Source organism: Harmonia axyridis, chromosome 5, assembly GCF_914767665.1.
Source record: "Harmonia axyridis chromosome 5, icHarAxyr1.1, whole genome shotgun sequence".
In the NCBI taxonomy this organism is placed as follows: domain Eukaryota; kingdom Metazoa; phylum Arthropoda; class Insecta; order Coleoptera; family Coccinellidae; genus Harmonia; species Harmonia axyridis.
The window spans coordinates 29,236,266-29,264,006 of NC_059505.1; the positions used below are offsets into that span (position 1 = coordinate 29,236,266).

The 27,741-nt window shown below is 33.9% G+C and overlaps 3 protein-coding genes across 4 annotated transcripts in view; 1 reads left to right on the forward strand and 2 right to left on the reverse strand.

Annotated features, from left to right (window-relative positions):
- Positions 1–8,171, forward strand: part of LOC123681014 (protein tincar) — a 78,792-nt gene extending 70,621 nt beyond the window's left edge. For both annotated transcript variants that reach the window (XM_045619176.1, XM_045619175.1), the window contains exons 6-12: positions 1,326–1,516; positions 1,574–1,752; positions 2,740–3,028; positions 3,925–4,295; positions 4,768–4,912; positions 4,985–5,143; positions 5,209–8,171. In XM_045619176.1, the coding sequence (XP_045475132.1) occupies positions 1,326–1,516; positions 1,574–1,752; positions 2,740–3,028; positions 3,925–4,295; positions 4,768–4,912; positions 4,985–5,143; positions 5,209–6,060 (2,186 nt within the window). In that variant the 3' untranslated portion in view covers positions 6,061–8,171. The remainder of the gene's footprint in view (positions 1–1,325; positions 1,517–1,573; positions 1,753–2,739; positions 3,029–3,924; positions 4,296–4,767; positions 4,913–4,984; positions 5,144–5,208) is intronic.
- Positions 8,172–8,890: 719 nt separating this feature from the next.
- On the reverse strand, positions 8,891–17,621 carry LOC123681016 (nuclear pore complex protein Nup160 homolog). Its single transcript, XM_045619178.1, has 17 exons — positions 16,770–17,621; positions 16,530–16,717; positions 16,315–16,472; positions 15,939–16,199; positions 15,731–15,879; positions 15,459–15,673; positions 14,730–15,285; positions 14,053–14,387; positions 13,265–13,437; positions 13,111–13,206; positions 12,749–13,052; positions 12,500–12,699; positions 12,315–12,447; positions 12,066–12,260; positions 11,580–11,746; positions 9,120–9,356; positions 8,891–9,064 (listed from the first exon to the last, which is right to left on the reverse strand). The coding sequence occupies exons 1-17, from the start codon at positions 17,474–17,476 to the stop codon at positions 8,960–8,962; spliced, it is 4,179 nt and encodes a 1,392-aa protein (XP_045475134.1). The 5' UTR covers positions 17,477–17,621; the 3' UTR covers positions 8,891–8,959.
- A 459-nt stretch (positions 17,622–18,080) lies between these two features.
- On the reverse strand, positions 18,081–27,334 carry LOC123681017 (G-protein coupled receptor 143-like). The gene is made up of 7 exons (XM_045619180.1): positions 27,058–27,334; positions 23,452–23,635; positions 22,820–22,931; positions 20,397–20,491; positions 20,162–20,340; positions 18,524–18,851; positions 18,081–18,470 (listed from the first exon to the last, which is right to left on the reverse strand). The coding sequence occupies exons 2-7, from the start codon at positions 23,599–23,601 to the stop codon at positions 18,252–18,254; spliced, it is 1,083 nt and encodes a 360-aa protein (XP_045475136.1). The 5' UTR covers positions 23,602–23,635; positions 27,058–27,334; the 3' UTR covers positions 18,081–18,251.
- Positions 27,335–27,741: the final 407 nt, after the last annotated feature.

The following is a 27,741-nucleotide window of genomic DNA, read 5'->3' on the forward strand; positions in this document are numbered from 1 at the left end:
TTTAAAACAACATTTTTCATTTTGAGGGAATTTTCTTTTCCACATTAGGACACTGAGTAAGGTCTACAGAATTATCTTTCATTGATCTGTCTTCAATTATTGAAACATCGGAGTCATTATGACCACCCTTTTGACTCAATAGCAATAGCAATAGCATTTTACATTTGATTGATCTTTTGAGCATCTGATTTGTTTATCGTTTTCTTTTTTGTGATATTTTTATTTTTATTTGGTTAAAAATTGTCTGTAAGCCATCATTTATCATGCTATTATAATTGTTTTTGTGTTGACCAGTTTCTAATATGGTCCAATATGGTCCGAAACTTCATTGGACAGGGTTTGATCAGACTTATATGCATTATTTGTATGGAGAAATTGTTCTGTTTTTAAATTTTGGGTTTTGAATTCACTTCTTCATTATCTGTCTTTTTTGAGTAAAATCTTTTCAATACTATTTTTCATAATTTTCTCTCCATTATTTGCTTTTATTTCATTTGTGTCAAATCACGAGTTTTTTTGGAAGAGGATGGCATTTCTGTCTCTTCTTCATTGCACTCTATCGATCTGATTTTCTTGCCACTTGCTGTCCAAAGTTCTTGGGATATTTCTAGTTATAAACTTTCATCTAACCTTCACCATTTCTTTGGAGTCTCTTCTTAGTATCCATAATAGTCGGGGTCGCCAAATGTTCAGATCCGAAAACTTATTAGACTGAACTTATCTTTTATTCAAAATATCATGGGAACTTTTATTCGGCAACTGTTTTCATATGTTGCTGTAGGTTCGCAACACCTATATATACACAAAAAAAGGCAGTAGAATCTGATGACTGATACTAAGATATCATTCTTTTCGCTATTTTGCCACCAATTTTTAAATATCAATTCAATCAAATAGGTATTTATTTTAATTTTTGAGAAAATAACATTTCATTCTCTTGCACATTCCGTTCGATAGTTATCATGTACACGGTGGACGGACATCTATTTAGACTAGAATTCTTCATTAGTGAGTTGAAACCAATAGCTTGAAGACACTTCTGATCCAAATTTTCAAAATTATGTAGATATTCTTCGTTTTTCACCAAAACAATCGTAGTCTCCTAGAGACCTGGTTAAACTCTGAGAAGCGTCAGGATGCATGAAACAGACATCAATGTCCTACACTAAATTGTGAAGATATACCTACTATGCCGTCTCAGACCAAATTATAGTATGATCATTTCAAAAATTAGACCGATTTTCTCGATTTTTGATCTTCACACTTCATTTTAAGGTAATTTTAACGGATATTTATCTTTGATCAACAATAATTTCTCTTTGCAGATCCTGATATGGGACATACGCTCAGCTTGGAATACATAAATCTTGCCATTGCTCTGATGGTGTATTCCATTCGATACTCAGCAATATTTTGGTCGACTAACAAGTGCCTAGGGATAATGTTTTCGATACAATTGCTCATCAACAGTGTTCACATTCTTTTGTCCTACTGTGGAATGACAATTCTTTACAAAGTGAGTTATCTTCGACAAATCCAAGACAAAAATAACACTAAATTATTCAAATTTCAGGTTCAAGTTGCGGGTATTTGGAAATCATTACCTTTGTTGAAACATACTGGGTATAGTTTTATGTCCAACAGGTCAACCCCGTTTCTCTTGAACGCAGAGGTTACCTTAGGACTCTACCTACTTTCTACGCTTCTAGTTGTGGCCTCTAGTTTGATTCTGTACTTCTACGGTCATACAAGGTGAGTTACTCTTCTTGAAATATTCTTATGACGATCGAGCTTTAACGGTTTCACCAATTCAAACTTAATTATAATTATTTGATCTTGAATATAGCCTAACCTCAACCCAAATTACTTAACCTAACCTTATCCAAGTTTTTCGTAATCGTAGGTATAGTATTGAAGTCATAATCAATTAACAGAAAATATTCAAAGCTGAGTCAAATTCGGTCTCAAATAATGATATTTCATATTATTACTTCACTCAATAAGCAGTAAAAACATAACTCTTGTTGAAAATTCTACTTTCTTCGTCAACTTAGTCACCTTCAAGATGTACTAGCTGCAACGCTGCTCTTTCAATACTTTTTTGTAGAAAGATTCGTCTTTGCGTTCATTCAAGTCAAATTTCTTTCCCTGGAGCATTCTTTCGAGGTCTGCAAAAAGCAAGTAATCACTGGAATAATCTGCAATTCATTCAATTTGATCATGGTCAGCCTACCATTTTGTAACCTATGTGGTCGATGGAGAAAAGAATAGAGAAATGAACTTCCTTCCTTCCTTTGCCTACGGAGAAAAGTCTGAATAAGCATTGCTTTGCTAACACGCATCTTTTGAAGCTTGGTACTAACGAGATAAAAGGTAAAGGCACTGGCGGTGCCATCTGTGCCCTTGCCCAGGTCTTATTAAGTTACATGGTATTCATTTCTTCACTTCACTCAAGCAATCCAAGTTAGAAGTAAACTTTCACTATTGAAGGGATAATATACAGACAAGACAATTTCCTATTGCCTTCAATGATATTGTTTGGATCAACTCAAAAATAACTAGAGGTCGAATATTAAGGTTTGTCACCCCGCATAAGAATGGGGTTGTATACACATGAATTTTCAATCACAAGATGTCGAGCGCCACAAAACTCCCTCTCCCCTCCTTTGGACACTTTTATGTGCGCAATCTGCATATGGATGTTCTACAAGTGGTAAAATATATTTTATGCTTTTTCAGATTCAACGAATTCCTTAACCGAGAGTGCCAGCGCAAGATAATCACCCTGAAGAGGGATAGCATCCACAAATGGAGCTATTTCACCCACTGTGCCGCCCTATGTGTTCTCATTTCCGTGGGTATATGCTATGCGCCACTATTGCACGATTACACGTTCGTGTACAAGGGCAGTTTAGACGACATAACTTTGGCCTGTATAATAGGAGGAATCTTGCATCTGTTTTTATGGGTGGTAATTTGGCTGTTCCTAACCATAAAACAGAGATGGATATTCAAATTGAGGGTTGTGGTAAGTTTTACTTTTAATTATCTACGGAAATTGGGTACTGAAGTACACAAATCTTTCGCGAGGCAGATGAACTACTTCGTCATGCAGAGTTCATCAAACATTCCAGTTTGAATCAAATTCGAATAGAGAATTAAATTTTGCATGCCTCTTATTATTTATATTTGGATTGAATGGGGATCTTGAAAATCTCAAAGGGAAACTTTCTAGCAAAACAACACTCTTATGTTTACAACAGGATGGCCGATGAACTTACAAAAAGTGCATCAATGTTAACACCTGCTTTTCTGTGGGCTAGCAAAAGACTAATATAAGGCAGCGGTCCAGCAATGGGAGTTGAATAACAGAATAACCCACTGGACAAACACTCCTGGACTATTAATGCCAAGAAATTCGTGACGATTTCATCTACCTACACCAGAAAGCTCTTGAAGCTGTCACGAGCTGAGCTTCGGGTGATGGTGGGACTGCAATGTCGATACAAACATCATTTGTACCTTGTGGGAAAGACATCAGATCAGATTTGCAGGCTCTGTGGATCAGAAGCAGAAACAGCTGAACACATGGTATGCAAATGTCCAGAGCTGGCTGGCCTAAGAACCATTCATATGGGAAAGCCGGTCCTGGAAACCCGAAAAAAAAAACAGCCAAGGCCCCTAAGAATGTTGTCTGCTTTATCAACGCCATTGACGACCTCCTTGGGTTTCCATAAATGAGTAGGGCAGAGAACAAAAGATCTACATGGTCACAGTTCCCGAAAGGCTTAACGAGCTACAACGACAACACTTCAAATAAAAAAACAACAGGATCACAATTTTATTTCCTTATTCGAAAATTATGGTTATTCTAATATTGTATAATTAAATTTTGTGGTCTCAACAACACCCTCTTCGTTTCAGGTTGGCAGAGCTAGCGTTAAACAGGCCAGGTCGCTAAGACTAATAACAGACGTCGATCTCTCCAGAAACCCTAGAGATGCACCAGACCAACCTCTCTTGGTGGTAGCCAACGGAAGAACTTATGGCGTCGTCGATATATCACCTCAGAAAGCTATCATGAACATTGTTAAGAAGTCCACAACTGTCAGAAGAGCAATACATCATGACGCAGCTCCGAATTTCGAAGAAGACGAGGAACAGATCTACTGGCCGAGGCCAGCCCTATCCAATCAACAGCCATCGCCAGATCAATCAAAACAGCTTTGCTGTTTCACGAAGAAAGAGAAGAACAAGGTCACCTTTAACGAGACTGCTAGTACGTCTAACAATCGGTAACGCGTAATTTACTAATAGCTGTTGTGGTTGTGAGCACTTAGTTTGTCCAAATTCTAACACCTCTTTTTTGCATCATTACGATTGAACAGCTTGAAATGAACATGACTCTTTCTAGCTTCTTGGCATACCCATATATCATTAACGCAAATTTTTATTTGCTTATGCGCATGCCACAGTGAATGTTAATAGTTCGATATAGAATACATGAAATTAAATCTACTTCTATATCATAACAGTACCGGGAATATCCTAACACACTTCAAATGAACTGAAAAAAGGGAAAAATGTGAACAAAGTAAACAACAAAGTAAATGACTAGCTTCATAAATTATCAATTCCCGGTACAGTTATGAAGAAATGTAGAATAGAGAGCTTCAATAAATACTTATATGTGTATGTGTTGTATTGTCAATTTTTTTGTTTATTATATCTGAATAAGTAAGACCAATACCGGCGAATTATTTTCAGGAGTAAAATTAATGGGTCAAAATCGAGGCGAATACCAGGAATGGACGAAGACGACGGGGATTATGCCACCCTAAGAGAATTACCCCTTCCTCCTAAAAATCGAACGAATAATAACGAAAATGACACAGTAAGCGAGGAAGGAAAAGTAAGTAACAACTCACAGCGCTCATTTTGTTGCTCTTCGCGAATCGATATGATCAATATTAATTTCTTCTAGCTTTTGGCCTGTGTCCACGATGAGAACATAACTTACGCAAGTACCAATCAAGATCTGAATCCGCCTTTAACATATGAAGACCCCAGCCCTCTTTTAACGCCAGAACCACTGCCAAATACATCCGAGCCATCCAATTCTGCAATAAACAATACTCTACAGGTAAGGAGAATTAACTCTATATCCATTCTGACCAAAGTATTTACAATTTCCTCATCGATTTACAGTCTAATTCCTCTCAAACGCCTCGCTGCCTAAGAAGAGCGGACTCCGGAATGCCCCATGAGGAAGCCAACTCAAGATCGAACTCTATAAGTACGGAAAGCTCAAGCTCTCCACCGGAACCTCCAGAAAGCAACCATAGTGAGTCCTCTAGCGGCATTCATTCAAACGACAGTCGCGACCACAAGCAAACCCGAAGGGCAACGAGTGTTGTTGATCTTATGCAACCTCCACCGCGAGAAGAAGTTCAATGGAAGAGTTTCTCATTGCAAAGAAACGTACAACCGCCGACCTCTGGTGCGTTCAACGCAACTTCACCTCCGGGTATGCCCACTGTTAGCGCTTTAGACAAAGAGGCCATTCCGAATGTCATTCTTGAAGAAGGGGAGGACACAGTTATCATCAGAAGGAAATCATATAGACCCACTGTGCCAGAAACGTCCCAGACTTCTCTGGAAACCTTCGGAAGGGCAACAAATATGCGGATGGTCTCTTTCACCGAGAAGACCGATCTCAGTAAGATACAATCAACTTCAGCAACGTTGCCACACTACCCGACGCAACCTGTTCCTAATGTTTACCCCAATTGTTCTACAATGCCTCTTCCTCCTCAGCATTCTAGTATCCAAAGCAATCATATGGGCTTAGGAAATAGTTGCAACATATACCCAAGACAACACAGCACAATACCTACCCACCATAACGGGGTCACAGTTAAGATGTACAACGGCACAACAGCACAAAACGCACATTTCGCTATGCATAATAGATTACCCTGTAAACAAGATCTTAAAGGTACAGACGTGATATACTCTAGGATCTATAGAAATCCTAATGTATACCACCAAAGTTCATAAAAAGTTTTTGAGTTCTTGTGAAACTATTGGTAGTTGCTGTTGTGACTTGGTCAATTATTCTTTTATTTCAGAACAGACAAGAGTGCCTATTTTGTTTGCAGCATCTTAAAAAAGTTTGTTAGTAAAATAAGTGTTGCCAAAAGTGTTATAATAACAGTAGATAAAAAGAGAATTATTTCCACTTTCCGATAACAGCTTAAATTATCATGACATAATATTGAATACACATGATTTACCAATAGTTTCCCCTACGGACTGATTATACGAAAAGTCTAACATACAATAAATCAGAAGGGTATTTTATTAATAGAAGTTAGATGCTAGCGAAAAATATGTTTTGGTCGCGTACTATTTACCGAAATATTTGTATATACCATTTATAATATTTATAATGAATTTGATATACATTATATTCGTGGAAGTTTTGCAGAAAATGAAATAAGCTCACACGACCAAAGCTTCTTTCTATATTGACCCTTTACCTTTCCAAAATGTGTGCTGTGCTGTCCTTCATTCTTGCATTTAGATTGTAGTATGTTTGAGGAATGGATATTTGAAATATTATTATAGTTCGGAATATCTCAGAGATTTATATAATGCCGTAACAAGATTCTATATTGAGTGAGAAAAGTTTCCAAAAAACTCATGTTGGTTGTCAAAAATATTTAAAGACCATTCCATGGGTTCTTCAATAAATATTTTTTTTTTTGCATCGTAGTCCGAATCTTTTTATTTTATTCGAGACGTCATGAAAAATTATTCATGTTTAACCAAATGAATATACGAGGTTGTTTGGAAAAAAAATAGTTCCTTGCGTTTTGGTTGTGTCCATAATCACAGTGAAATTTATTCTTATAGTTTTAAACCTATATCATAACAGAAGTGTTACCATAATTACGAATTATATCCTCACTGTATCCCATATGTTTAGATCTGACAGTGCAATAGAGTTTTCTATTTGATAATTTGTGTCCTAATGCTCGAAGATAAATCTATATTTATATATTGATAAATGCTTGCTTTCAATTTTTGAGTCTAGACCAATTATTTGAAACTATTTATCATATTCTGTCAGATTGGATAATTTTTGCTTAGAATAATTTTCATCGATCATATCAATAGTTTAGTATTCAAATGGGAGCAATTTAACACTAGTATTATGTCTTTAAGAAAACTAAAATCTCATATCATTACAACGTCAAGGATTATTCATGTTCAATAATGAATGTCTTTTGTATCGTTACCCCATCATTGAAAAGTCAAGACATTATTAAAGCATTGTAGTCATGATCTATAGTCTTAATTTTGCTATACATAGTTTGAATTGAAGGCAAGCATTAATATCCTCAATATCTATATAAGTACTCCTAAAAATTCTATAAATGTTAACTGTGACTTTATTAAACTAATAACATTATTATACTTCAATAATATAGATGAAAGGTTGTGATAATGAGTGGGATATATATTTCTTGAATTTTTTTGTCTAACTGCTTCTTTCATTATTAAGGATAGAAAATATTTTCAAATGATTTGTAACATGTTTTTCCTTCATGTACACATTTTTATTCGCTTAACCCAATTTTATTACTTTCATAAGATTCTTTAGAATTATAGTTGAAATATCGGATATAATATAATACATATAGCTAAAAGTGAAACAATAATGTAGACCTAGCTTTTTATATGAAACACTTAGTGATATATACATCTAAGTGTTACTATAATATTGAATTGTTTGCATAATGTCTCAACATAAAATGTCACTTTGGTAGAATGCATATAATTGGAATTGTGCAGTTTTTAAAAAGTCATCAGGTCAAATGAGGAAAATATGAATGCTCATATCAAAATTAAGTGACAGTTTGTGTTGTATTTTCCTTGAAAATTGTTAATTCATTTCTAAATGATCTCTGATTCATGGTAACATGAGTGATTTTGAATTAGAAAATTCTTAAATAAACAAACGGACAGGAATCTAAGGTGAAAGGGTTACCATGAATTATATAAGTTATGTTTTCTAGTCACTAGGTTAATGTAATTATGTAATATATGATTATTTATTGTATTTAAACGTTTTATAGAATAAATAAATATACCACATTATTCAATGCGTCTTTCAATTCAAATATAAACTATTTTTGTTTAATTACTTCGCCTAGTTGTGTTTTTATTTCGTGAAGTACTTCAAGATGCTATACGTAACCATAGTATAAGGAATCCTTATACTATGACATAACCTACAAGTTTTGTACCAAAATCTCGGAGCACTAAAATACATGCCCTGCCCTCTATAATAGTCTCGTTTGTTGTGGAACTAACTATAGTCTGTACTTGTTGTTTTTAATTTTTGGCAAGGGAAGGCGAGGAGAAGTAGATTTGTTATGATGCGTACGCATTTAAAAGCAATTAACGATATTTTGCTAGGAAACTATGAGTGAATCTGGTGACCGAAAATATTCAAAACTGTTGAAAATAAATGGTTGTTATGATAACATTTCGTGGTGAATGGAAACAAGATATAGATTTCAGCTTCATAAAAGAAATGGAAAACGCAACTCTATCTAGGTCATTACTCTAAGACCAAATATTTGCTTTATTGTCATTGTTATGTTTATAGGGCTTTATCTTTTATTTCACAAAACACGAATTTTGTTATGTAGTTTGTAAGATCGTAAATTTAGCAAATTCAGTAAAAACTAAATGAAATTTCGGTGATCCGTGAAAAAAGGATCAATCACAAATCCTGTTAATTCATAATTCCAAATATAAGGGTACCCTTTGAACAAAATTGTTGAGTAACTAATTGAGGCCTTAATTAAAATTTGGGTTTATAAAAAAAATCAATTTATTCAAGGAAGAATAAGATTACATATTGTTTAATTTAAAAAAAATTATTTCAAATTTTATTTATAACAGCCACTCTATATCTACACAATTCATTTGAAATTCTTATCGACGTTTCCAAGTATTTACTGAATAGTTCTTTGAGTAATTCATAATCCTGAAAAATATATAAATGTTAGAATTCTAACAGAAAATGCGCTCATAAATATTACCTTTGTGAAGTCTTCATTATTGTTTTCGATCTGTAATTCTAATTCAAGAATGAGGTTGTTGATGGCTCCAACCGGGCAATACATCACTTCACCAGTTGGACTCATCGAGGCTTTCAGACCATAATACTCTTTCCCATGTCCCATTATTGCCAGCATATATTTACTAGCAACATCTATCGCTTCTTCTAGTCTTCCAGTAGCATGTAAGAGTCTCAAAAGCTCTGCTGCATTGCGGATCTGTTAATATTCAAACAATCAAACTAGAATATTCCTCATCAAAATATATACACTCTTTTTGAGCGGAACAATGCCTGTAATTTTTGAAGTTTGAGCAGCGTACGGTTTCGAAAAATAAGGTTCGACTCCGTCCTTAAATTAGATTCTGTCCGTCCGTATCATAGAGTAATTAACATAGATAGAGGGAGTATACGCAATTTTTGCATGTCCCCAACATGGTTAGATTACGTTGTCGGATTGTGATATATTTTCGAATCCATAATTTTACTATATCGTTATGAATGTATATTATATTGAATGAAATATATTTATTTGAGTGATTTTTGATTGAATATGCAAATTTGAATATATGGAATCCAATATTTTTTCTAATTGTGGAATTAATAATGAGTAGAATATTTATTTTTTTCTGTATCTACCTGCTGAAATCCAAGCTCTCCTAGTGTCATCGGTTGTTTCACGTCGTTTGGCGCGCTTGATGTTTGTTTTCTGAATTACTGACATATTTAGGTATTTATTTCAATATATTTCGAGTTAATATGAAACGTTGATTCACTATGGGACATAAGAAGTGCGTTCTTTGTGGAGAAACTCGCGAATTGAGTGAAATATTGTATCACTGATATGTTTTCATTTCCGCGCGCTTCATGTCAAATTTGATAGTTTATGTTGGGGAGAAAATTTGTAAGATGTCTAAAAACATGGTGAAATGCACTCGTCAAATTTTGAATGCAATGACATTCGACCAAATTGAAAATATTAGCTTTAGTTCGTGGCGGCGCCGCAATGTCATACTTGTCATTTCGATCTTTTTCCGTTGATTTTGATTGGATACATTAATTAAAACCCGATACTGACCAATCAAAAGCGATGTGTAATCGAGTATGATCGTGCAAAGTCGTGAAACAAAACACGAAACGTTTACTGGAATGAATTCAAATATTTGTAATAGAGAGAGTTTATTGGTATTTCAATTACAAGAATTGCTTCTATAGATCATAACTATAATGAAAGATATACATATAGGTACATAATGGCACAAACCTCGTAAATAATAAATAACAAGAATCTTAATTTGTTGATAGCGCTACCTACAGTTGACATAACGAAGCTTATCTAATATTCTCAAAATTGGCAAAACAAAAGCTAATCAGTTCATACACCTGAATTTTAGACATCTTAAAAATTTGCTTACTGAAAATGACATATGCTCCCTCTATCTATGTTTATTACTCTGGAGTTCGTATACAAGATAACTTTTGAACAGAAGGATCTAGAAACAAGGGGTTCCGTAAACATGGCCTTTCAAAATTTTGTTTTACAGTTAATTTCAAAACTGCATATTCGATCAGGATCAATATTTGCATCTAGGATGACAATTTCAAGGCCTTGTGCAAAATCGAGTTAGCAGAACCATAAAAAATTGAAAAAAATTAAATATTTTAGTGATAACGGAACCAAAGAGTTGAAATTTTAGGTGTTGATATAAAATAACAATTTTAAGCTCTGTGCAAGCTGATCATATTAAAACCCTAGAAATTCAAGGAGAATATTGAAAAAGAAATACTCAATATTTCCGTGACAACAGATCTGACCAGGTTGAATGTTGTATGTATATCAATGATCAATAATTCATATATGTGCCTTGCATTGACTCTGACATTAGAGAGAGAAAGATTGAGCCTCATGTGACATTACCATGAGGTAGAGGATAAAGATGTTTGAATTTCAGCCAATGATAAGGGAATCCAAATCACCTGATCACAATGATAATTTTCGATTTCGATTGGTGCAACATGTTCAACCAATCAAATATCGGTTCGTTGGGCTTCTGGTCACGAGGTGTAAACATTTCTGTACAAGTCGATTCCTCTCTCTCTCTATAGTCTATACGATATTAACTTATTATTAGATCATTGGTGTATACATATTCCAAGCTTTGTGCAAAATTTCGTGTTAAAATCGGCGTCAGAACCATAGAAAATTCAGGCAGAAAATCGAAAGAATGTGGAACATACTGACGTTAGTCAGGTGCTTTAGAGCCTTCGTCATTCATGCGCCATTTGCGCTCTTCCATACTACATAACTGTATATAGGTATATATGTGGCCGGTCTCCAAAGGTTGCAATTGACTCAAGAATGATGAGCACTCAAAAGCTCCTGACTTCTTGTCAGTGCTTTCCACATTTTATTTGGATTTGAAATAATGGAATGGTGATATACCTTGTAAGACGAATAAAGCCAATGGGGAATAAAAGCACCCATTTGGATAATTTTCTTGCACACAACTTTATGTAAAACTGTTAGTCCAGGTTCCTCATATTCTTCTAGCAACTGTTGAAGGAACAACCAAGCCACATCAGCTGGATTGTTGTTGTTGATCAATAGGTCTGTGGAAAATTATTTTTTATATATGAATAATCTATTACAGGTAATCCCTCAAACAATGAACATCATATTTATAAGACCCAGATCTCAGTTAAAAAAAAGTTCACAGGGGTTTTTATAATTGAACGCTTGTTCCTGTGATTGGAGTGAGGATTTTGGCCAAATGTATGTAATTTTTAAATTTTGAGCTATGGATGTGATTACTAAACAAGAATGAATTCCTATCAGCTGAAGATGATTTTTACGAGATTCACAAATCAGGTTCCAAGTCCCAAAAACTTTGAATTTTATTCATTGAATTATGAATGAATTCTTCCATACCTTGTGTGTCATTCTTTATAATCCAATTCCAATGATGGATATCAGTGTTTTCATCTTCAGTAAGAACTATACACTGACCAGTGAGGTGATCAAATACCAAGTCATAAGGCAGGTCAAGGCTCTTGCAAAGATTCAATCCAACTTGATACAGTCCACAAGAAACGAGAGCAACCAAAAGCTCACTGGGATTGGTAACTATAAAATGAAGACGTTAATACGCAAACATTTTTAAGTGTTGTAATGTACTACCTGCAAAATTATCATACACCTGGGGGCAATATTTAGCTAGCTTCAATTTGGCACAGGCAAAATCATATTCCCTTTTGATGTCATCTAAACTAACTAACTCCATCTGACTTTTTGATGATATTCTACTTTGATCCTGAAAGATATGGGTTTAGTGAGAGTTTATATTTTTTATCTGAAGGTCTTACCAAAGTTGACCTCAATTGAGAAGGTAAAAGAGAAAGTTCATCTTCCGTGGTATCCTTGGGTCTTGATACCAATGTTTTCTCTTTATTACACAAACGCAGTATATTTAAAGAGGCTAAGTAACATTTGACCTGCTTTTCTAGAGCCTCAATACAATTATTATAACTCAACCTAAATGCCTGCTCATACATTATTGAGCCAGCTAAAAACATACCATGAAAAAGAATGAAAGAAATAACAAGATAAATTACCTCTGAAGAAATATGGAGGCCCTCTTTTCACATGATAAGAATATAAGAAGTCATAAAATATATTTTCAACAACATCAATAGCTCTCGCTCTAGATAGCAAAATTTCATGGAATAATTCTTCCAAATCTCCATAGTTGAAATTCATTAAAGTATTCAGTTCCCTACTATCAAGGAGACATTTTACCAAGTCCCTTAGGTTATCTCTCTTTCGTTCTTCATCTGGGTTTGAATTCAAAGCATCGTAAGCTAATGAATAATGTTTCAATTTAAGATGATGTTTGAATTTTATTGAATACAAAGTAGCCTGAAACATTAGAACATGTTTGAAACAACCAGGTTTAGTGAAAATTAAGGGAACTTACAGCCAGATGATCCTCTGGACCTACTATAGTGAGGGCTGTATTGGCAATGTGAATAGCATAATCATCGGCATTGTTAAGTTCAAAGAGTTGAATAACCTTGAATAATATACGTAAGTTTATTTTTGAAACAATATATCAAGAAGTTTTGACAAACCTTCAAATAATAAGTCACCAAAGCTTTTATCGAACCACCATCACTACTATTTCGTAAGATTCTGCTTACCAGAAAAGAATCTGTGAATATACCTTTGGAAGCTAATTCAAATAACTCCCTTGCTTTATAATTTTCACTTGTCAGTAAATAAGAACAAGCAAGTAGAAAATTTCCTAGAAACAATAATTCAAAGTTAAAGATATTTAAGAATTGGAAAATTTTCGGGCTTTTTCATTGTGGTCTAGTCGGTTTTTGAACTTACGTTTCACTTACTACTTCGGTAAGCATTTATAGTGTTTCTATGTCACAGATTGTAACTTGAAGCTGGAGTTCTGTGATGTTCAGCCGAACGTGCATAACATCTCATAGAAGCTGTGAAATATACAAACATTCGAATAACATCAACAAAAGAGAAGATATCCCAATAATGAATACTGCCTGGTTGTCAGCAACAGACCTCAGAAGTGGAGGGGATAAACCCCATAGCTCCGCCCCTTTGGTGGAAAAACTATAAATACCGCACCTGGAAAGAACTGTTATTCATATCAGAGAAATCCAGCGTCGGATAACAATCTATGACCTAGAGACCACTGAAGATACTTATCGCAATAGTGTGTATAAATACCACATCTCGTCAGGTTAAAAATCGACTAGACCATGGCTGCAAAGCCCATTATTTTCCAATTCTATTGAACAATCCGGTGGTGAAAGCCTTCAGTATTTTATAAGATTTATGTTTTGCAAGTTTACGGTAATTTTATATCGAAAAAGAGAAACTAAATACTCACTTGTGCAATTGTTCCATTCACACCACCTTCTCAACAACCTAACATACTCTTGAAGCCACACATGCTGCCCACTGCTAAGCAACCATTCTGCTAGCAATGAAGACTTACTCACAGGCCATATTGTATGAAAAAGTTGGCTCAAGTATGGCAAAAGAGAATAATGCCAATGTTGAATTCCATCATGATCTTTCAGCTGCCAAAACCTTTTATGGGCTTCTTGACCTCCAGAAGAGCCAATAAATAAAGACAAAACAGAAACCACATGATTATTGTGATTTCGTATGTTGAAAACAGGATTCAGTTTCAATGGGGCCAGTCTTTTTGTAATGGATTCACTGAAAATATTTGAAAAGGCTTCTTTTATGCGCTTGTTAAAGGAGAGTATCGTTTTGTACAAATAACTGTAATTTTCGAATTCTGAACCAACCTTGGTTTCATTCGAGTCACTTTAAAAAATTCTTGGTCAAAATCAATTTTTTTTGTCCGCCGTGTACATATCTCAGTTAAGTTTGTAAATGGACACAGTTTGAAAATCAGATACAAAATATCAAAAGGAATGTACAATTTTGTGAGGAGAGTATTTTTGCGAGAGTTAACTTTTTTTTTTAGTAAAAATTTGATGATTTTTTTTGAGAAATATGAATTGTGGCAGAAGACTATTGTATTAATTTACTCACTGTGATAAAACAGGTAACGCAGGAAGGCTGCTCAACCAGTACATCACGTAGCTTGCTTGAGTTAAGACTACTATGTCAGGTGAACAAACTGATCTTATGGATTCAAGGACCTCCCAGCGCAAATCCTGTTTCTTCAAAAGAATATTACTAATCAATAGGAGGTTTCGGCAAATGTTAAATCTTGTTTGTGCTTGTTGACGAAGACTCTGATTCACCATAGAAACACCGAGTTGTGAAGTGAACAAATAAGCAAGGCTGTTGTTGCATTTTTGATCATCTCCTTCTGGGACCTTATGTGCATCTCTTACTAATTCTAAAAGTTTGTGCATCGCCTGGTGGAGATCCTTACATTTACTAAGCATATGAGATACATGACTAGTGAACTCATTATCGATTTCTGATTGTATGTTGTCCAATAGTTCTTCCATAACCACATCTGGAAATCTTAAGTTGTGGAGTTCTTTCTCAAAGGTATAACCAAACACTTCGCTCATTTGAGAGTTGAGGTAAACTATAACTTCCAAAATAGTCATCATATCGGGTATAAGATTGACGTCTGAAAATGAGAAATATATAATTTTCATTTAAAAAACTGGACATGATTAAATATACACGGTGTCACATTGAAGAGGAAACAGAGGTCCATTTGGTTTAAAAAAATGGTTCTGTCAATTTTGTTCTTGAAGAGGATTTATAATTATTCTAGTTTGATAAATGTAGAAATCTCACCTTCTGAAATACCATCTTGTTGCAAAAATTGGTATTCTGACATAGAATCACTGCAAAGGAGCATATATTCAAGGGTGTCTAGTGGACGGAAGAACGAAAATGCAGATTTTTTCAGAAAAACAGCACCAGAAACGCCAGGAAGAAGAAGAATACCCAGTGGTTTCAAACTGGCAGCATGATACTGTTCACAACATGAGTAAAATCTTTCCCAACACCTGAAAGAAAAAATTCTAGAAACTGGTTCTTATTAGACAATTTTAAAATGAACTCACCAACAAGCAGATTGCAAAAATTCTTCATACCCTACTTCTGTTTCTTTCAATTCTTTTTGTATTTCATTGTGAACAGCGAAAGTGATTTTTTCCTTCAACATCGCTGGAGAGAGATTGATATCCGACATTATTGTGGATCTTTTGTAGGTCTGAGAACAAAACAAAAACTACTAAAACAACTCTTTTAACACATAAAAAGATTACTTACGTTTAATGCCTTATTAATAACATGAAGTGGAAATCTACCTGGATGAAAAATGTATTGTAAATATACTTGACTAGGGTCTGATTCACTATCTAGCATTGGAGGTTGATTTTCAGGTAGTTCTTCTAATATTATAGGAGTCCAATCTCTTACATCATTTTCTCCTTGTTGTAAACATGTGCTGTATACTTTACAATCACCTTCTTCACTACGCCAAACTGACCATATTCGAGACATTGTTAAACTCATGTCTATCAAATCATTCTACAAAATGAGATATAAATTTGTATAGTAAAATGAACTTAATAATGAGAACAAAAACATAATAATAAAGAAACCAATGAGAATTTCGAATTGATAGAAGTCTCCTTGTACTCACTTCTGGTGCATACAGACTATGGATCCTGTTAACCCTTATCTGGTCATCGAAAAACAATGGTTTTATTATATGAAATTGATTTTGATTTGACAAAAATATGGCTAATAAACAGTTCTTATCAACACTGTCTACAGCTTTCCTCAGCACATGATTCTGGGCTACAAAATATTTCCAAATATGAACTTCTGAAAAAATATAAAAAAATTAATACTCACTTCCTTGTTGAGAGTTTGTAGAATAATCTCCTGTTTCCGATAAAATATTTATAACTGAAATGCATTGAACTTTTGAACATGACCAAAATTTCAAATGGCCATCTCTAGTAAGAGTAATTGCATAAGTTTCTACTCCAACAGAATGAAGGACTAGACTAACTACTTTATCACCATCATTAGTCCTTTGCCTAAAATTTTATTACTGAAATTTCTACAATACTAGTGTTTCTAAAAATTTACCTGAATTTTTCGGCCAATCCTGATAGAAAACGAGGTACTATAGATTCATTTTTGAGCTCTGATATGTAGTTTTGTAAGTCTTTAGTTTGGTGAATGACAATAGTTTCGCCAGATGGATAAGCAAGAACAAAAATGCTTTCTTCTAAATATGGGGAATATGTTGAAGATGCTAAATAGGGTAATTGAGAATTTACTGAGCTTGGTGGGGTGAATATGAAGTAGGATGATGGTCTTCTAGCATCTGCTTCATTGGCATCTGCAAAAATCGAAGGAGCTGACACATCAGAATGAATTCCAAGCAGTTCATCTGATTTGTGTAATCGTCTTGGATGTGGAAACCTTAACTGATGAATACTACAAACTGTTGGCACTAAAATTATCACACAATCTCCTGTTTCATGGATAGAAATTCCATCCAACACTGGGGTATCAACGAATTTGTACCTAACACGATTGTTGGATAGGTTGATGTCTAAACTATGTTCAACAAATTCTACCGTATCATTACTAACACGCCAGTAAATGAATCGATTTCTTGTGAAGTGCTTTGAAGAGTCCTTATAACAAAATCCATTAGCTTTGTCAACCAACTTTATATCTTGTAAAATACTTTGAGTTCCCCCTGTGTTTAAAGTGATTTCTCGCCATATTTCTGATCCTGTTTGTTCAGGAATAACTTCCCTATAGCTTAAAGGATATTCAGTCATTTTCAAGTCATAAATAGGTAATAAGTATTGTTTAAAATGCTTATTCTATTTGCAAAATCAATCAGAATGTACTTGACTCACAACGATAAATATAACCTAAAATTAATTTGAATTAGCGGCTAAGCGGCATCATGTGATTTAGTTTAGATTCTATGACAAACATGCCATGACAGATGACACAGAATAACGCAGAAAAGATTAGACTACCCTTCAGACCTTGGTATACAGGGTGTGAATAAAAAAATTGATTAACCTAAAGGGTCTGGCCTTATTGAAGGGAGAGATTTGGTTTGGATAACAGAACAACTAATTCGAGCATACTAGGAGCATACATGTTAGGAGTGAAAATCTTTCTAGTCAAATCTCATCAAGAAAAAAGAGATTCTTCAACTATGGTAATAGGTAACTTGCGTTCAAGTGGTCCGATTTTGATGAAATTTAGTAGAGTTTCTCAGGTTGGGACAAAGAAGGAAGCACTGTACGACACCCATTGGTAGCTTTTTTGTTGTAATTATGGATACGTATCTACCTAGTTAATACATAGTAGTAACAACAAATATTATAATGTATAGGTACCTAATGTATGATATAAAATTCGCTAGTATTTCTTTCACAAGTTTATTATAAAATGATCGATTATAATATAAATTATATAAAATGGCACGACTACCGGAATATATCACAAATATTTCTCAACACAATAAAAAAATATATTTTGTTGTACTTATTCGACGTTAGTGTACTCGAATTCACTATGAGTAAAGTGCATTCTAAATCAAACAAATTGATTAATGCTCGTCGTTGGTACATTTTTTAACAAAGGTAGTACTTCATTTTTCTCATCCAGATTTTCTTCAGTATTCGAGGAAAATTCTAACTTATTTCGCTGAACACTTCCGCTTCTACTCCAGGGCGTTATAATTTTTTCAGATCCTTTATTCCATCTTCTATAAACCATACAGTTGAAGAAAGCTTGCAACGGATTCAGGAAAGCCTGGAATTACGAAAGAACTACATTTTTTGTTATCCAGCAATTGTGTAACTTACCATGATGTACCAAATGATACTGATGAAGGTCATTGGCACATCGAACCACAATAACCACAGCAATATACCATTTATGAAATTAGGAATCCAACAAACATAAAAAACCAAATTTATGAGGAAAAATTTCATTTTGACACCTTCTATTATCTTCCTTTCTTTTGCGGTGAATTGGCCAGTAAGACTTGTGATAATCCTCTCCATATCTCTCGTAGATTGGTTGTACAAGAATGGTGTGTAGATCATAATGATAGCAATTGGTATATATGTGACTATGTAATTTGGTAATATTCTTGTTATAACAGTTAACATGGATTTAGAAATATGGCAACTGAAACACAATATTTTCATTGTTGGGGATTTTGAATTACTATCAAATGAAAACAACAGTTTTTTCAATATTTGTCTCCGAGAAATTATTTTTGAGGTCATTTGTTTGTAGCCTTGACAATTTTTATCTAATCATTTTATTAACGAAAAAAATTTTTTTGACAACAACTTTTAATCAAATCTGTACCTAATGTAGGAAAAAAGAGTTGGGTAACGGAGTTTGAACCAAATTACTCGAAATAATTTTTTTTATTACCAATTCTATTATTCTAACCTTATACTGGGTGTTCGTGAATTGGAGTTACGAAGGAAAATGAGAGATTCCTTGGATAATTTTAAGAATAAAAAGTCCCACTCTTTGTTTTCAAGATACAGGGTGTTCCTTGTAGTCGTACTTTTTTAGTGATACTTATATGAGTTTATCGAATCTTTATTAATCTTCGTTACAGAGTGGGTAAATAAGTACCAAAACTTATAATTAATTTATTCATCACAGTTTACTAGCTGGATCTTTATAGTAATTTGGATTCTCCTGAGTATTACACTTGTAGGTATCTCCAAAACAAAGCGTTTTTAGACTCATGTTATGGGTCTAAAATCTTAAAATGATCCGAGAAACCTGTCATTTCATTTGTACCGTGTAGTTATAGTCAATTCAAAACTAATGTCTTCACAAATGAATTGCAATTTGAATGAAACACTATAAATTGTTCAACACAGCCCAGACAATTTTTCTATACGAATTACTCAGTTCAGTTTTTTGATAACGAAAATGATGCAAAAAACCGAAATCAACGTAGTAAGTGTAAATCGATGACGAATGCAAAAATAACAGATGGCAAATAAGGGGCGACGTCGACAAAGCGGATAGATAAAGGAAAATATTAAACCTCGGACATAGACGTGCAATTAAAGTACTCATTTCGAAAACGATAATAAACTCATAAATCGTAAAAGGGTCCGATTTTTTACTGTCATGTGAATTTCAAAGGAAAGTAAAATGATAATTGGTTCATTTTATGTAAAATTTTCAGTTCTTCGTCTTTGCGAGAATTCTGCAATTTTATATTTTGGATATCTTGGGAGTTAATTACAGCCAGTACCCCTCATTCCTACATCCTTGTTCGATTAGTACATTTTGCAGACAACATTCGCTCACTGAAAATGAGTTATGATGTTTATGTTTATGACCGCCGAGGTTCAGAGCAATATTTTTTCTGTCTATGTTCATTACACTATATTAGCTATTTATTTTTCTATGTCTGTTCTGAGGATTTATTTTTTAAGATGTACGTAAAAAATTTTGCTCACTTCGCATCTGGAATATACAAAACCGACAGTCCCATCGAAGTTGTAAAACACGGCGTAAGCCATGCCACCATGTGGTAATATTTGAAGTCGATTTCTTTATCCTTCAGAACGAACTGCATGTCTAGGGCATAACAAAATGTCCAAATCCAGGTAGCCGTGTAAAAGTATTGAACCAAAGCCTGAAATCAAACTTTTTCAGTATATCTTGCACGATTCCTTTTTTTTCCAATCCTACTGATGAGAGTGTGCAGAAAATAACACTGGAGTCGTCGTCTTCAACTGGTAATATATTGTTGAATTTCAACCACACCATTGATCTCACAAATACACCTGAAAACATTGAAATATTTGTGAAAGCAATAAGGATTTGATTATAGTTCAACCAAGCTCACTTAAGCAATGTTTGAAAATGTTAATAAATCTATTCCTTTGATGTTTAAACCGGGAAGAATTCAAAACTAGTACAACCATAAACTTCAAACACATGAAAATTTATTGAAACTTGGCAAAATTTGAATATCTGATATATTTCCGTACTGGCCAAGTGGTTTCGGAATAGTTATTTATAATACAAGTGCAGAAGGCATTGATATTCTTCCACGAGTTCAAAATTCAAAAACGAGCCACGAAGTGGCGAGTTTTGGAATGAACGAGTGGTAGAATGAGCCTTCTGTACGAGTATTATACATTATTTTCTCTAATTCATTGCATTTTCATTGAAATTAATGAAATATTTCCATAAATATAATTTAGTGATTTTTGCATTGAAAAATGTTGGTTGGCAGAACTGATTTCTTTAAGGCAATTTGATGAATTGACAGATAAAGCCGTAACGGAAAGTTCGGAGTGCCAACATAGAATAATAAAATATAACCATGAAAACTGTGCGTTTCTGATATATTCTCGCACGATTTTGTTCTACAAGATGTGGAAGAATGAACGGAATAACCACAGAATTGGAGAAAGACTATACTAATGTAATGACTCTTTGATTGGCCGAGAGATGGAATCGTAGGCTGCGCATCTCTCGGTAAAATGGCACGGTCATACAGCGTGATCAATAAACATTCCCTTATGAGTGAAAATTTTTTAGTTCAATAACTCTTCAAGAAATCCACCGAATAATTTTAATTTTTCAAGTTTTGTCGCCCTTTACTATCACCTTCCTTCAATATTTCAGAAATCAAGTAAATCAGATCCGGACTAGCAAAATTTAAGACCTTTTCTATTTTCTTGAATATTGAATACCCTGTAGGTTGATATCATGATTATTTTTCGTTTTCGTTACCACAAAGAATTAATTCATAATAAAAATTTCAAATCTCTGCTTGGCGGCATCATTCAGGGTGATCAATAATCATTTCTTCATGAAAGAAATTTCATAGTTCAAGATATTTTGAATTTATCGGTAGAATTATTTTGAAAATTGAAGTTGTTTCACCCTTCACGAATGTCTCACCTGAATTTTCCTCAAATTATTTGAGAAAACTTTTAATCAACAAAATGGATAAAGAATAGAACAAAAACAGCAAATAAATTGAAAATATTTGATCTTGAAAACAATGAATCAAAAATAAAATATTTTCAGTTCAGCAGATATTGTTCAAAATGATATTCCTCCATTTTAATACATTCTTGAGCACGTTGATATGATAAAGTTGTTTCAGAGATTTCGCTATCTTATTCGGTTGAATCGGTTGTACTTCTTTCACGGGGGAATGTTTATTGGTCACCCTGTATGACGGTGGCAAGCTAAGTTTCAGAATGTTGATTATGAATTAAATAGTTGTGGTTACGAAAACAAAAAAAATTATGATATTGACGTACAGAGTGATCCAATATTCACGAAAATAGAAAAAGTCTAAAATTTTGTTAGTCCGGATCTGATTTATTCGATTTCAGAAATATCGAAGGAAGGCGAAAGTAAAGGGCGACAAAACTTCAAAAATTGAAATTATTCGGTGGAGTTGTTGAAGAGTTATTGAACTTAAAAAATTTCACTCATAAGGGAATGTTTATTGATCACCCTGTATGACCGTGCCAAGCAGAAATTTAGAATTTTTATAGTGAATTGATTCTTTGTGGTTCCGAAAACGGAGAAAAATCATAATGTTCACGTACAGGGTGATCTAATATTCACGAAAATAGGAAAAGTCTGAAATTTTCCTAGTCCGGATCTGATTTACGCGAATTCAGAAATATTGAAGGAAGGCGATAGGAAAGGGTGACAAAACTACAGAAGGTGAAATTATTCGGTCGATTAGTTAATGAGTTATCGAACTGTAAAATTTCAGTCATAAGATGAACATCACCCTGTATATCCCCAACGAAGGCACTCAGGCGATTGAAACATCTTGATACGGGTCCTCCATGATGACCTTTATTTATGGTATTCGTTTGTCGCATTCTTCCCTCTTCTACTGGCACTAAGTTGTCATACTGACTTTCCTATCAGTGATCCCGGGTAAAACATTGCAATCCTCTCAGAGCCAAAATTTGGCTGAGAAGGATTCAGGAGTTGGTCCAAATACTCCAAATTACTCAAAAGACAAATAGTGTTTGGGACCCTAGTAGTAGATACACATAGAAAATGAATGAGTGTTTTGTTCATTATTGTAGTTTTTCCATCATATAATTGTTGAGAAGTTGACTACTCACCTAGAGACGCCATAAGATCAGCTACAGCTAGCAGAACTGTAATTCTTCTTCCTCTTTGTGCAGAAAATGATAGCCATTTATGGTGTTTCGCATATTGCTTTCTAGGCAGAATCTGGAAAAAAAAATAAAAGGAAAAAATAGCATACTGAATGAAATGTCATATTAACATATACAGGGTGGTTCAACGAAAACTTAACACCTAAATTTTCCGACTTCAAAATGAAAATGTGGAAAATCTCTACCACGAAAGACCATTGTTACACTAATGTAGGTACGTTTAAATTAAGTATTGTGACTATAATTTCAGCTAGACATAGACATTATGTCTAATTGCTTTTTGTCGCCACAAAATTATATGATCTACCCCATCGGGGAATCATGTCCTTAAGTCCTTCGCATTTATTTGATCCCTTTGGATGCGATTTTCTCATTTATATAGGTATTAAAAATATAAAATATGACAATTTTCTTCCTTCGAAATCACGACTGAACTGATCAAGAGCAATACCAAAAAAGCGTCAGCAGTATGGACCCACACCTTTACAACGCTGCGCTGTATCGTATGATGCGGCCATGAATACTTTCAGCATTAGATTCAATCATTCATATTAATGAAACTTATTTTAATTTACCTGGTACAAGGCTCCAAGAATTCCAAGCATAGACGAAATAATGCAGACTGAGTTGTAGACATTGGTGTCAAGATTCTTCATGAGGGTAAGAGATACATCCGTCCCATTTCCTCTGTGGCAACAGAAGGTTTGCATTGTAGGGTCCGCCATTTTCCATTCAATATAAACATGAAGCGATTTTTTTCTTCAAATAGAACAGAGTTTATTTAAAGTTCAATATTACTGAAGGTTATTGAGAACAAAATTATATTGGAAACAGTGCTTCTTTCAGAAATACTATATCCCCCTGGGGCAACTCAAAGAGAGGGACAAAGTATTCGAACGTTTTGGGAAATTATTAACTTGAAGAATTGATTTCTCATTCGGTACTCTGAATTTTGAAAATGCGAATTTTTTGTTCGTACTTCATAACTTCTAGAGGTCCTCATTTTTCCTTCGGGGGGCACTCCCACCCTGGAAACTTATCTGAAAGAAACACTGATTGGAAAGCTCATTAACATTATACACAGTGTCTTATATTGTCCCTTTGGATTTTTATTTTCAATAGGTGATGAACATTTGGAATAGTTCGAGAAAATTTTTAACTCCTCCTGAAATTTTCACAGCTTGAGTTTGAATGTACAGAATCCAAAAATCGAATCAAAAAATTCATTAGTTGTCCCACGTGCAGGACTTTTCTCGGAAACTATAACTATATTCGCATAAAATTTTGATCAAAAGCAGTTGCTATATGTATACCTAATTTATTCTTATAGATATGAATACCCATAACTTCATAGTGTAGAAAACCAAGGAATAAAATTTTGAAATATTCGTAACTACAAATCAATATCGTATCCTGAATTGAGGAGCATTACCTTATCCTAACGTATCCCAGGGTTACTAGAACCCTACGCCATTACCAGCTGGTGTCAGGTTCAATTGCGAAGACCTCAATTTTTTTTTCATTTTATAAGTTGCCTATTATTGAAAACTCATTGGATTTACTGTCGTTCACCGTGTATATCTTCAAAGATTAAGATGAAGAGCAATGAAGATATTGAACATTTTACAATATTCTTTTAGGTTTTTGTATTTTCTCTTGAAAAAACTACAATTAATGTATACAAAATAAAATTTCGATATATTTATCAGGCATGAAGCTTCGGGCCACTCCTAGTAGTAACAGGCCAATTGAAAAGTTCCAGTCTACCATAGTAAAACAAATTTTTTTGGCAAAATTCGATTTTATTATTAACAAAATTGCCTTCGAGGGCGATACAGCGATCTTATAATTTTCGATACCATTTTTGTAGTACGATTTGTCTTTCGCTTCCAAATTGGCCTAATTTCTTTTCAACGAGCATTCTTCTGAGGTCTGAGAAGAGAAAAAAGTCGCTGGGGGTCAGATCTGGCGAATACGGTGGATGAAGAAGCAATTCGAAGCCTAATTCATGCAATTTTGCCATTGTTTTCATTGATTTTTGTCACGGAGCATTGTCTTGATGAAACAGCACCTTTTTTCTTCAAATGGGGCCGTTTTTTAACGATTTCATCCTTTAAACGATTCAATAACGCTATATAATAATCGCTGTTGATGGTCTGGCATGAATATTATACATTGCGCATCCCAGAATAGTGATGCCATAACCTTGCCAGCTGACTGTTGTGTTTTTCCTCGCTTTGGATTCGGTTCATCGTGTGCAGTCCACTCAGCTGAAAGTCGATTGGACTCCGGAGTGAAATGATGGAGCCATATATCATCCATTGTCTCATATAGACGGAAAAATTGAGGTTTATTGCACTTAAGCACAGCTCAGAATCATCAACACGTTGTTGCTTTTGATCGATTGTGAGCTCGCGCGGCACCCATTCTGCACACAGATTTCTAATGTAGAAATATTAAGAAAAATTATTTTGTGAACTTTTTTGATTTTTCGTCGGTGACAGCCTCTTTTGGGCGACCACTGCGTTCACCGTCTTCGGTGCTCATTTACATAGCATACTAATCAAAAATGGTTGATTTTCCTAGTGAAAACCTCGGCAACTCTTCATCAAGCTAATATTTTGCTCCAACTTCATGTTTTTCCTTTAAAAAGCAATATTTTATCAGCACACGAAATTGTTTTTTTTTTCATTTTTTTTTCAAATAACAAAAGTAGTTACGCTCACAACGCAATATTTTACAAACTAATGGTCGGACTCCTTTCAAAATTTGGGACGTATCGTTTGAAGGATTTAATACTAGCACTGCCATCTGTGCATCAGACCGGGGACTTTTCAATTGGCCTAATAAATACCTATCTAGAGTAGAGAATATTTTTAGGCATATCAACAAACCCCATAGGTATCATCAACTCAAGAAAATACGAAAAACAATTATATAATTAAACATTATAAAAAAACATTCCAAATTAATTTTGAATGCCACTTATTACCGTTTTAATGATAATTATGATTTTTTCGTTACTTTATCCCTCATTTTCGTTATTCGAAAGATAATATAGGTATATTGGTAAACTCTTACCACATTCGGTGAAGACATAAAATTTTATCATATTGTGAAAGAATATCGAAATAACGTTTTATTCAGTTCTATACGTGAAAGAAATGGACGAAACTGAAGCGATAAAAGCCATTCAATACCGGGTGGCCGAAAACATCAGCAGAATCGTCATTTTGATGCCCACTTTATACCGCGGTAACTGTAATAAAGATAAGTGCAAAGAAACATTCAGAACTCATAGTGGAATTGATCTAAACAATTGAATGTTCCATATTCACCCTATTGCTGGTTTAAAAAACAGGGGATGTGAGATCTTGTTATGATAATAAATGGAGAAAATAATTGAAGATATTTCAATGAAATCTGAAAAAAAGGAAATGTTATCCTACGGTTTTTATTTCTCTTTTCATGAGGGAATAACTCAATTCTTGAATTAATTGCATTGAGTGGATACGTTTAACCAAAATGTTTATTATTATTTAAGTCTAGTAACTAAGTAACTTCACAATAATCGGTCATGAATTACATGCAATTCAACGGGATCTATTCTATTATGAAATAATATTGGAATAAATAAGTTGAAATGAAAATTGAAAAAAAAATATATTTTTGGAAAATATTGAATCTGATTTGATCTTTTTGTCAAATATTCGTTTAGATCTTGAGTCCTAGGAGTCTTATGAATAGGAAAGTACTCACTTTCACTTACCAGGAATGATAAAGTACTTACCAGGAAATTCTTACAATGACGCTTAAATTATTCAGATACGATAATATTACTCCAATTATTCTTTTTGGTAGAAAATGGATGCATCAATAAACAATATAATCATTCATTATATTTACCTAAACCTACTTACATATTGAGAATTAATTCTTTTCGGTTTATTCTCTTTTAAAATATTTATTTACGTCGATCCCACTGTATACAAGTTCAAGGCTGGGATAAAGAAACCCGTTGTCAACTTACTTTGATAAGGTGACATTCCATTCTGATCTGACACAAGCATTATAACCATTTTCAATAACATAAATTTGTGGGGAATTAACACATAAGTTATGAATTATGGTAAAATTTCCAAATATATATTTGGCTCTAAACAATATTTTGAAAAACTTACCAATAGATGACATGCAACACGAAACATCAATGAAATAAACACATCGATCGTTGACTGGATTTCACCGTGGTGTAGGTATAAAGAGAAGCCCTACAAAATTACGTCGAGATGGCCATTTTCAACACAATATTTCGTAGAAATATACCTCAGTTGCGATCATTTTATTTTGGAGATACACGGTTTACTTTATTACATGTGTTGATATATTGGATCGAATTGTTATCTTGAATCAAGTTGAATATTTGATAAGAGATGAAGTTCGTTCTGTAATGTTCTAGATATAATGTGATTCTTCTACATACACTTCATAATATGAGTTAGTAGCTTAAAGAATAAAGTTCAAGTTATTATTTTCTATAATAAACATTTGAATTTAAATTTATTTAAAAAAATAGAGAGATTTTCCTCAATAATTATTTGTGCAGGAGTTAGGACTGATTTCAGTTTTTCCAATCACAAATTGTTGATTTTTTTCCAATGTTCCAATGAAAAAACGGCATAACAAATTTTCCTTTTGGTAACACCGTTGAATTGGTAATCGGGGCTTTCTTTTGATACCTAACAGGTCAATTGGAAAGACCCCGGTCTACCATAGTAAAAAAAATTTTTTTTTGGCAAAATTCGATTTTATTATTCAACATAGTTGCCTTCGAGGGCGATACAGCGATTATAGCGATCTTCCAA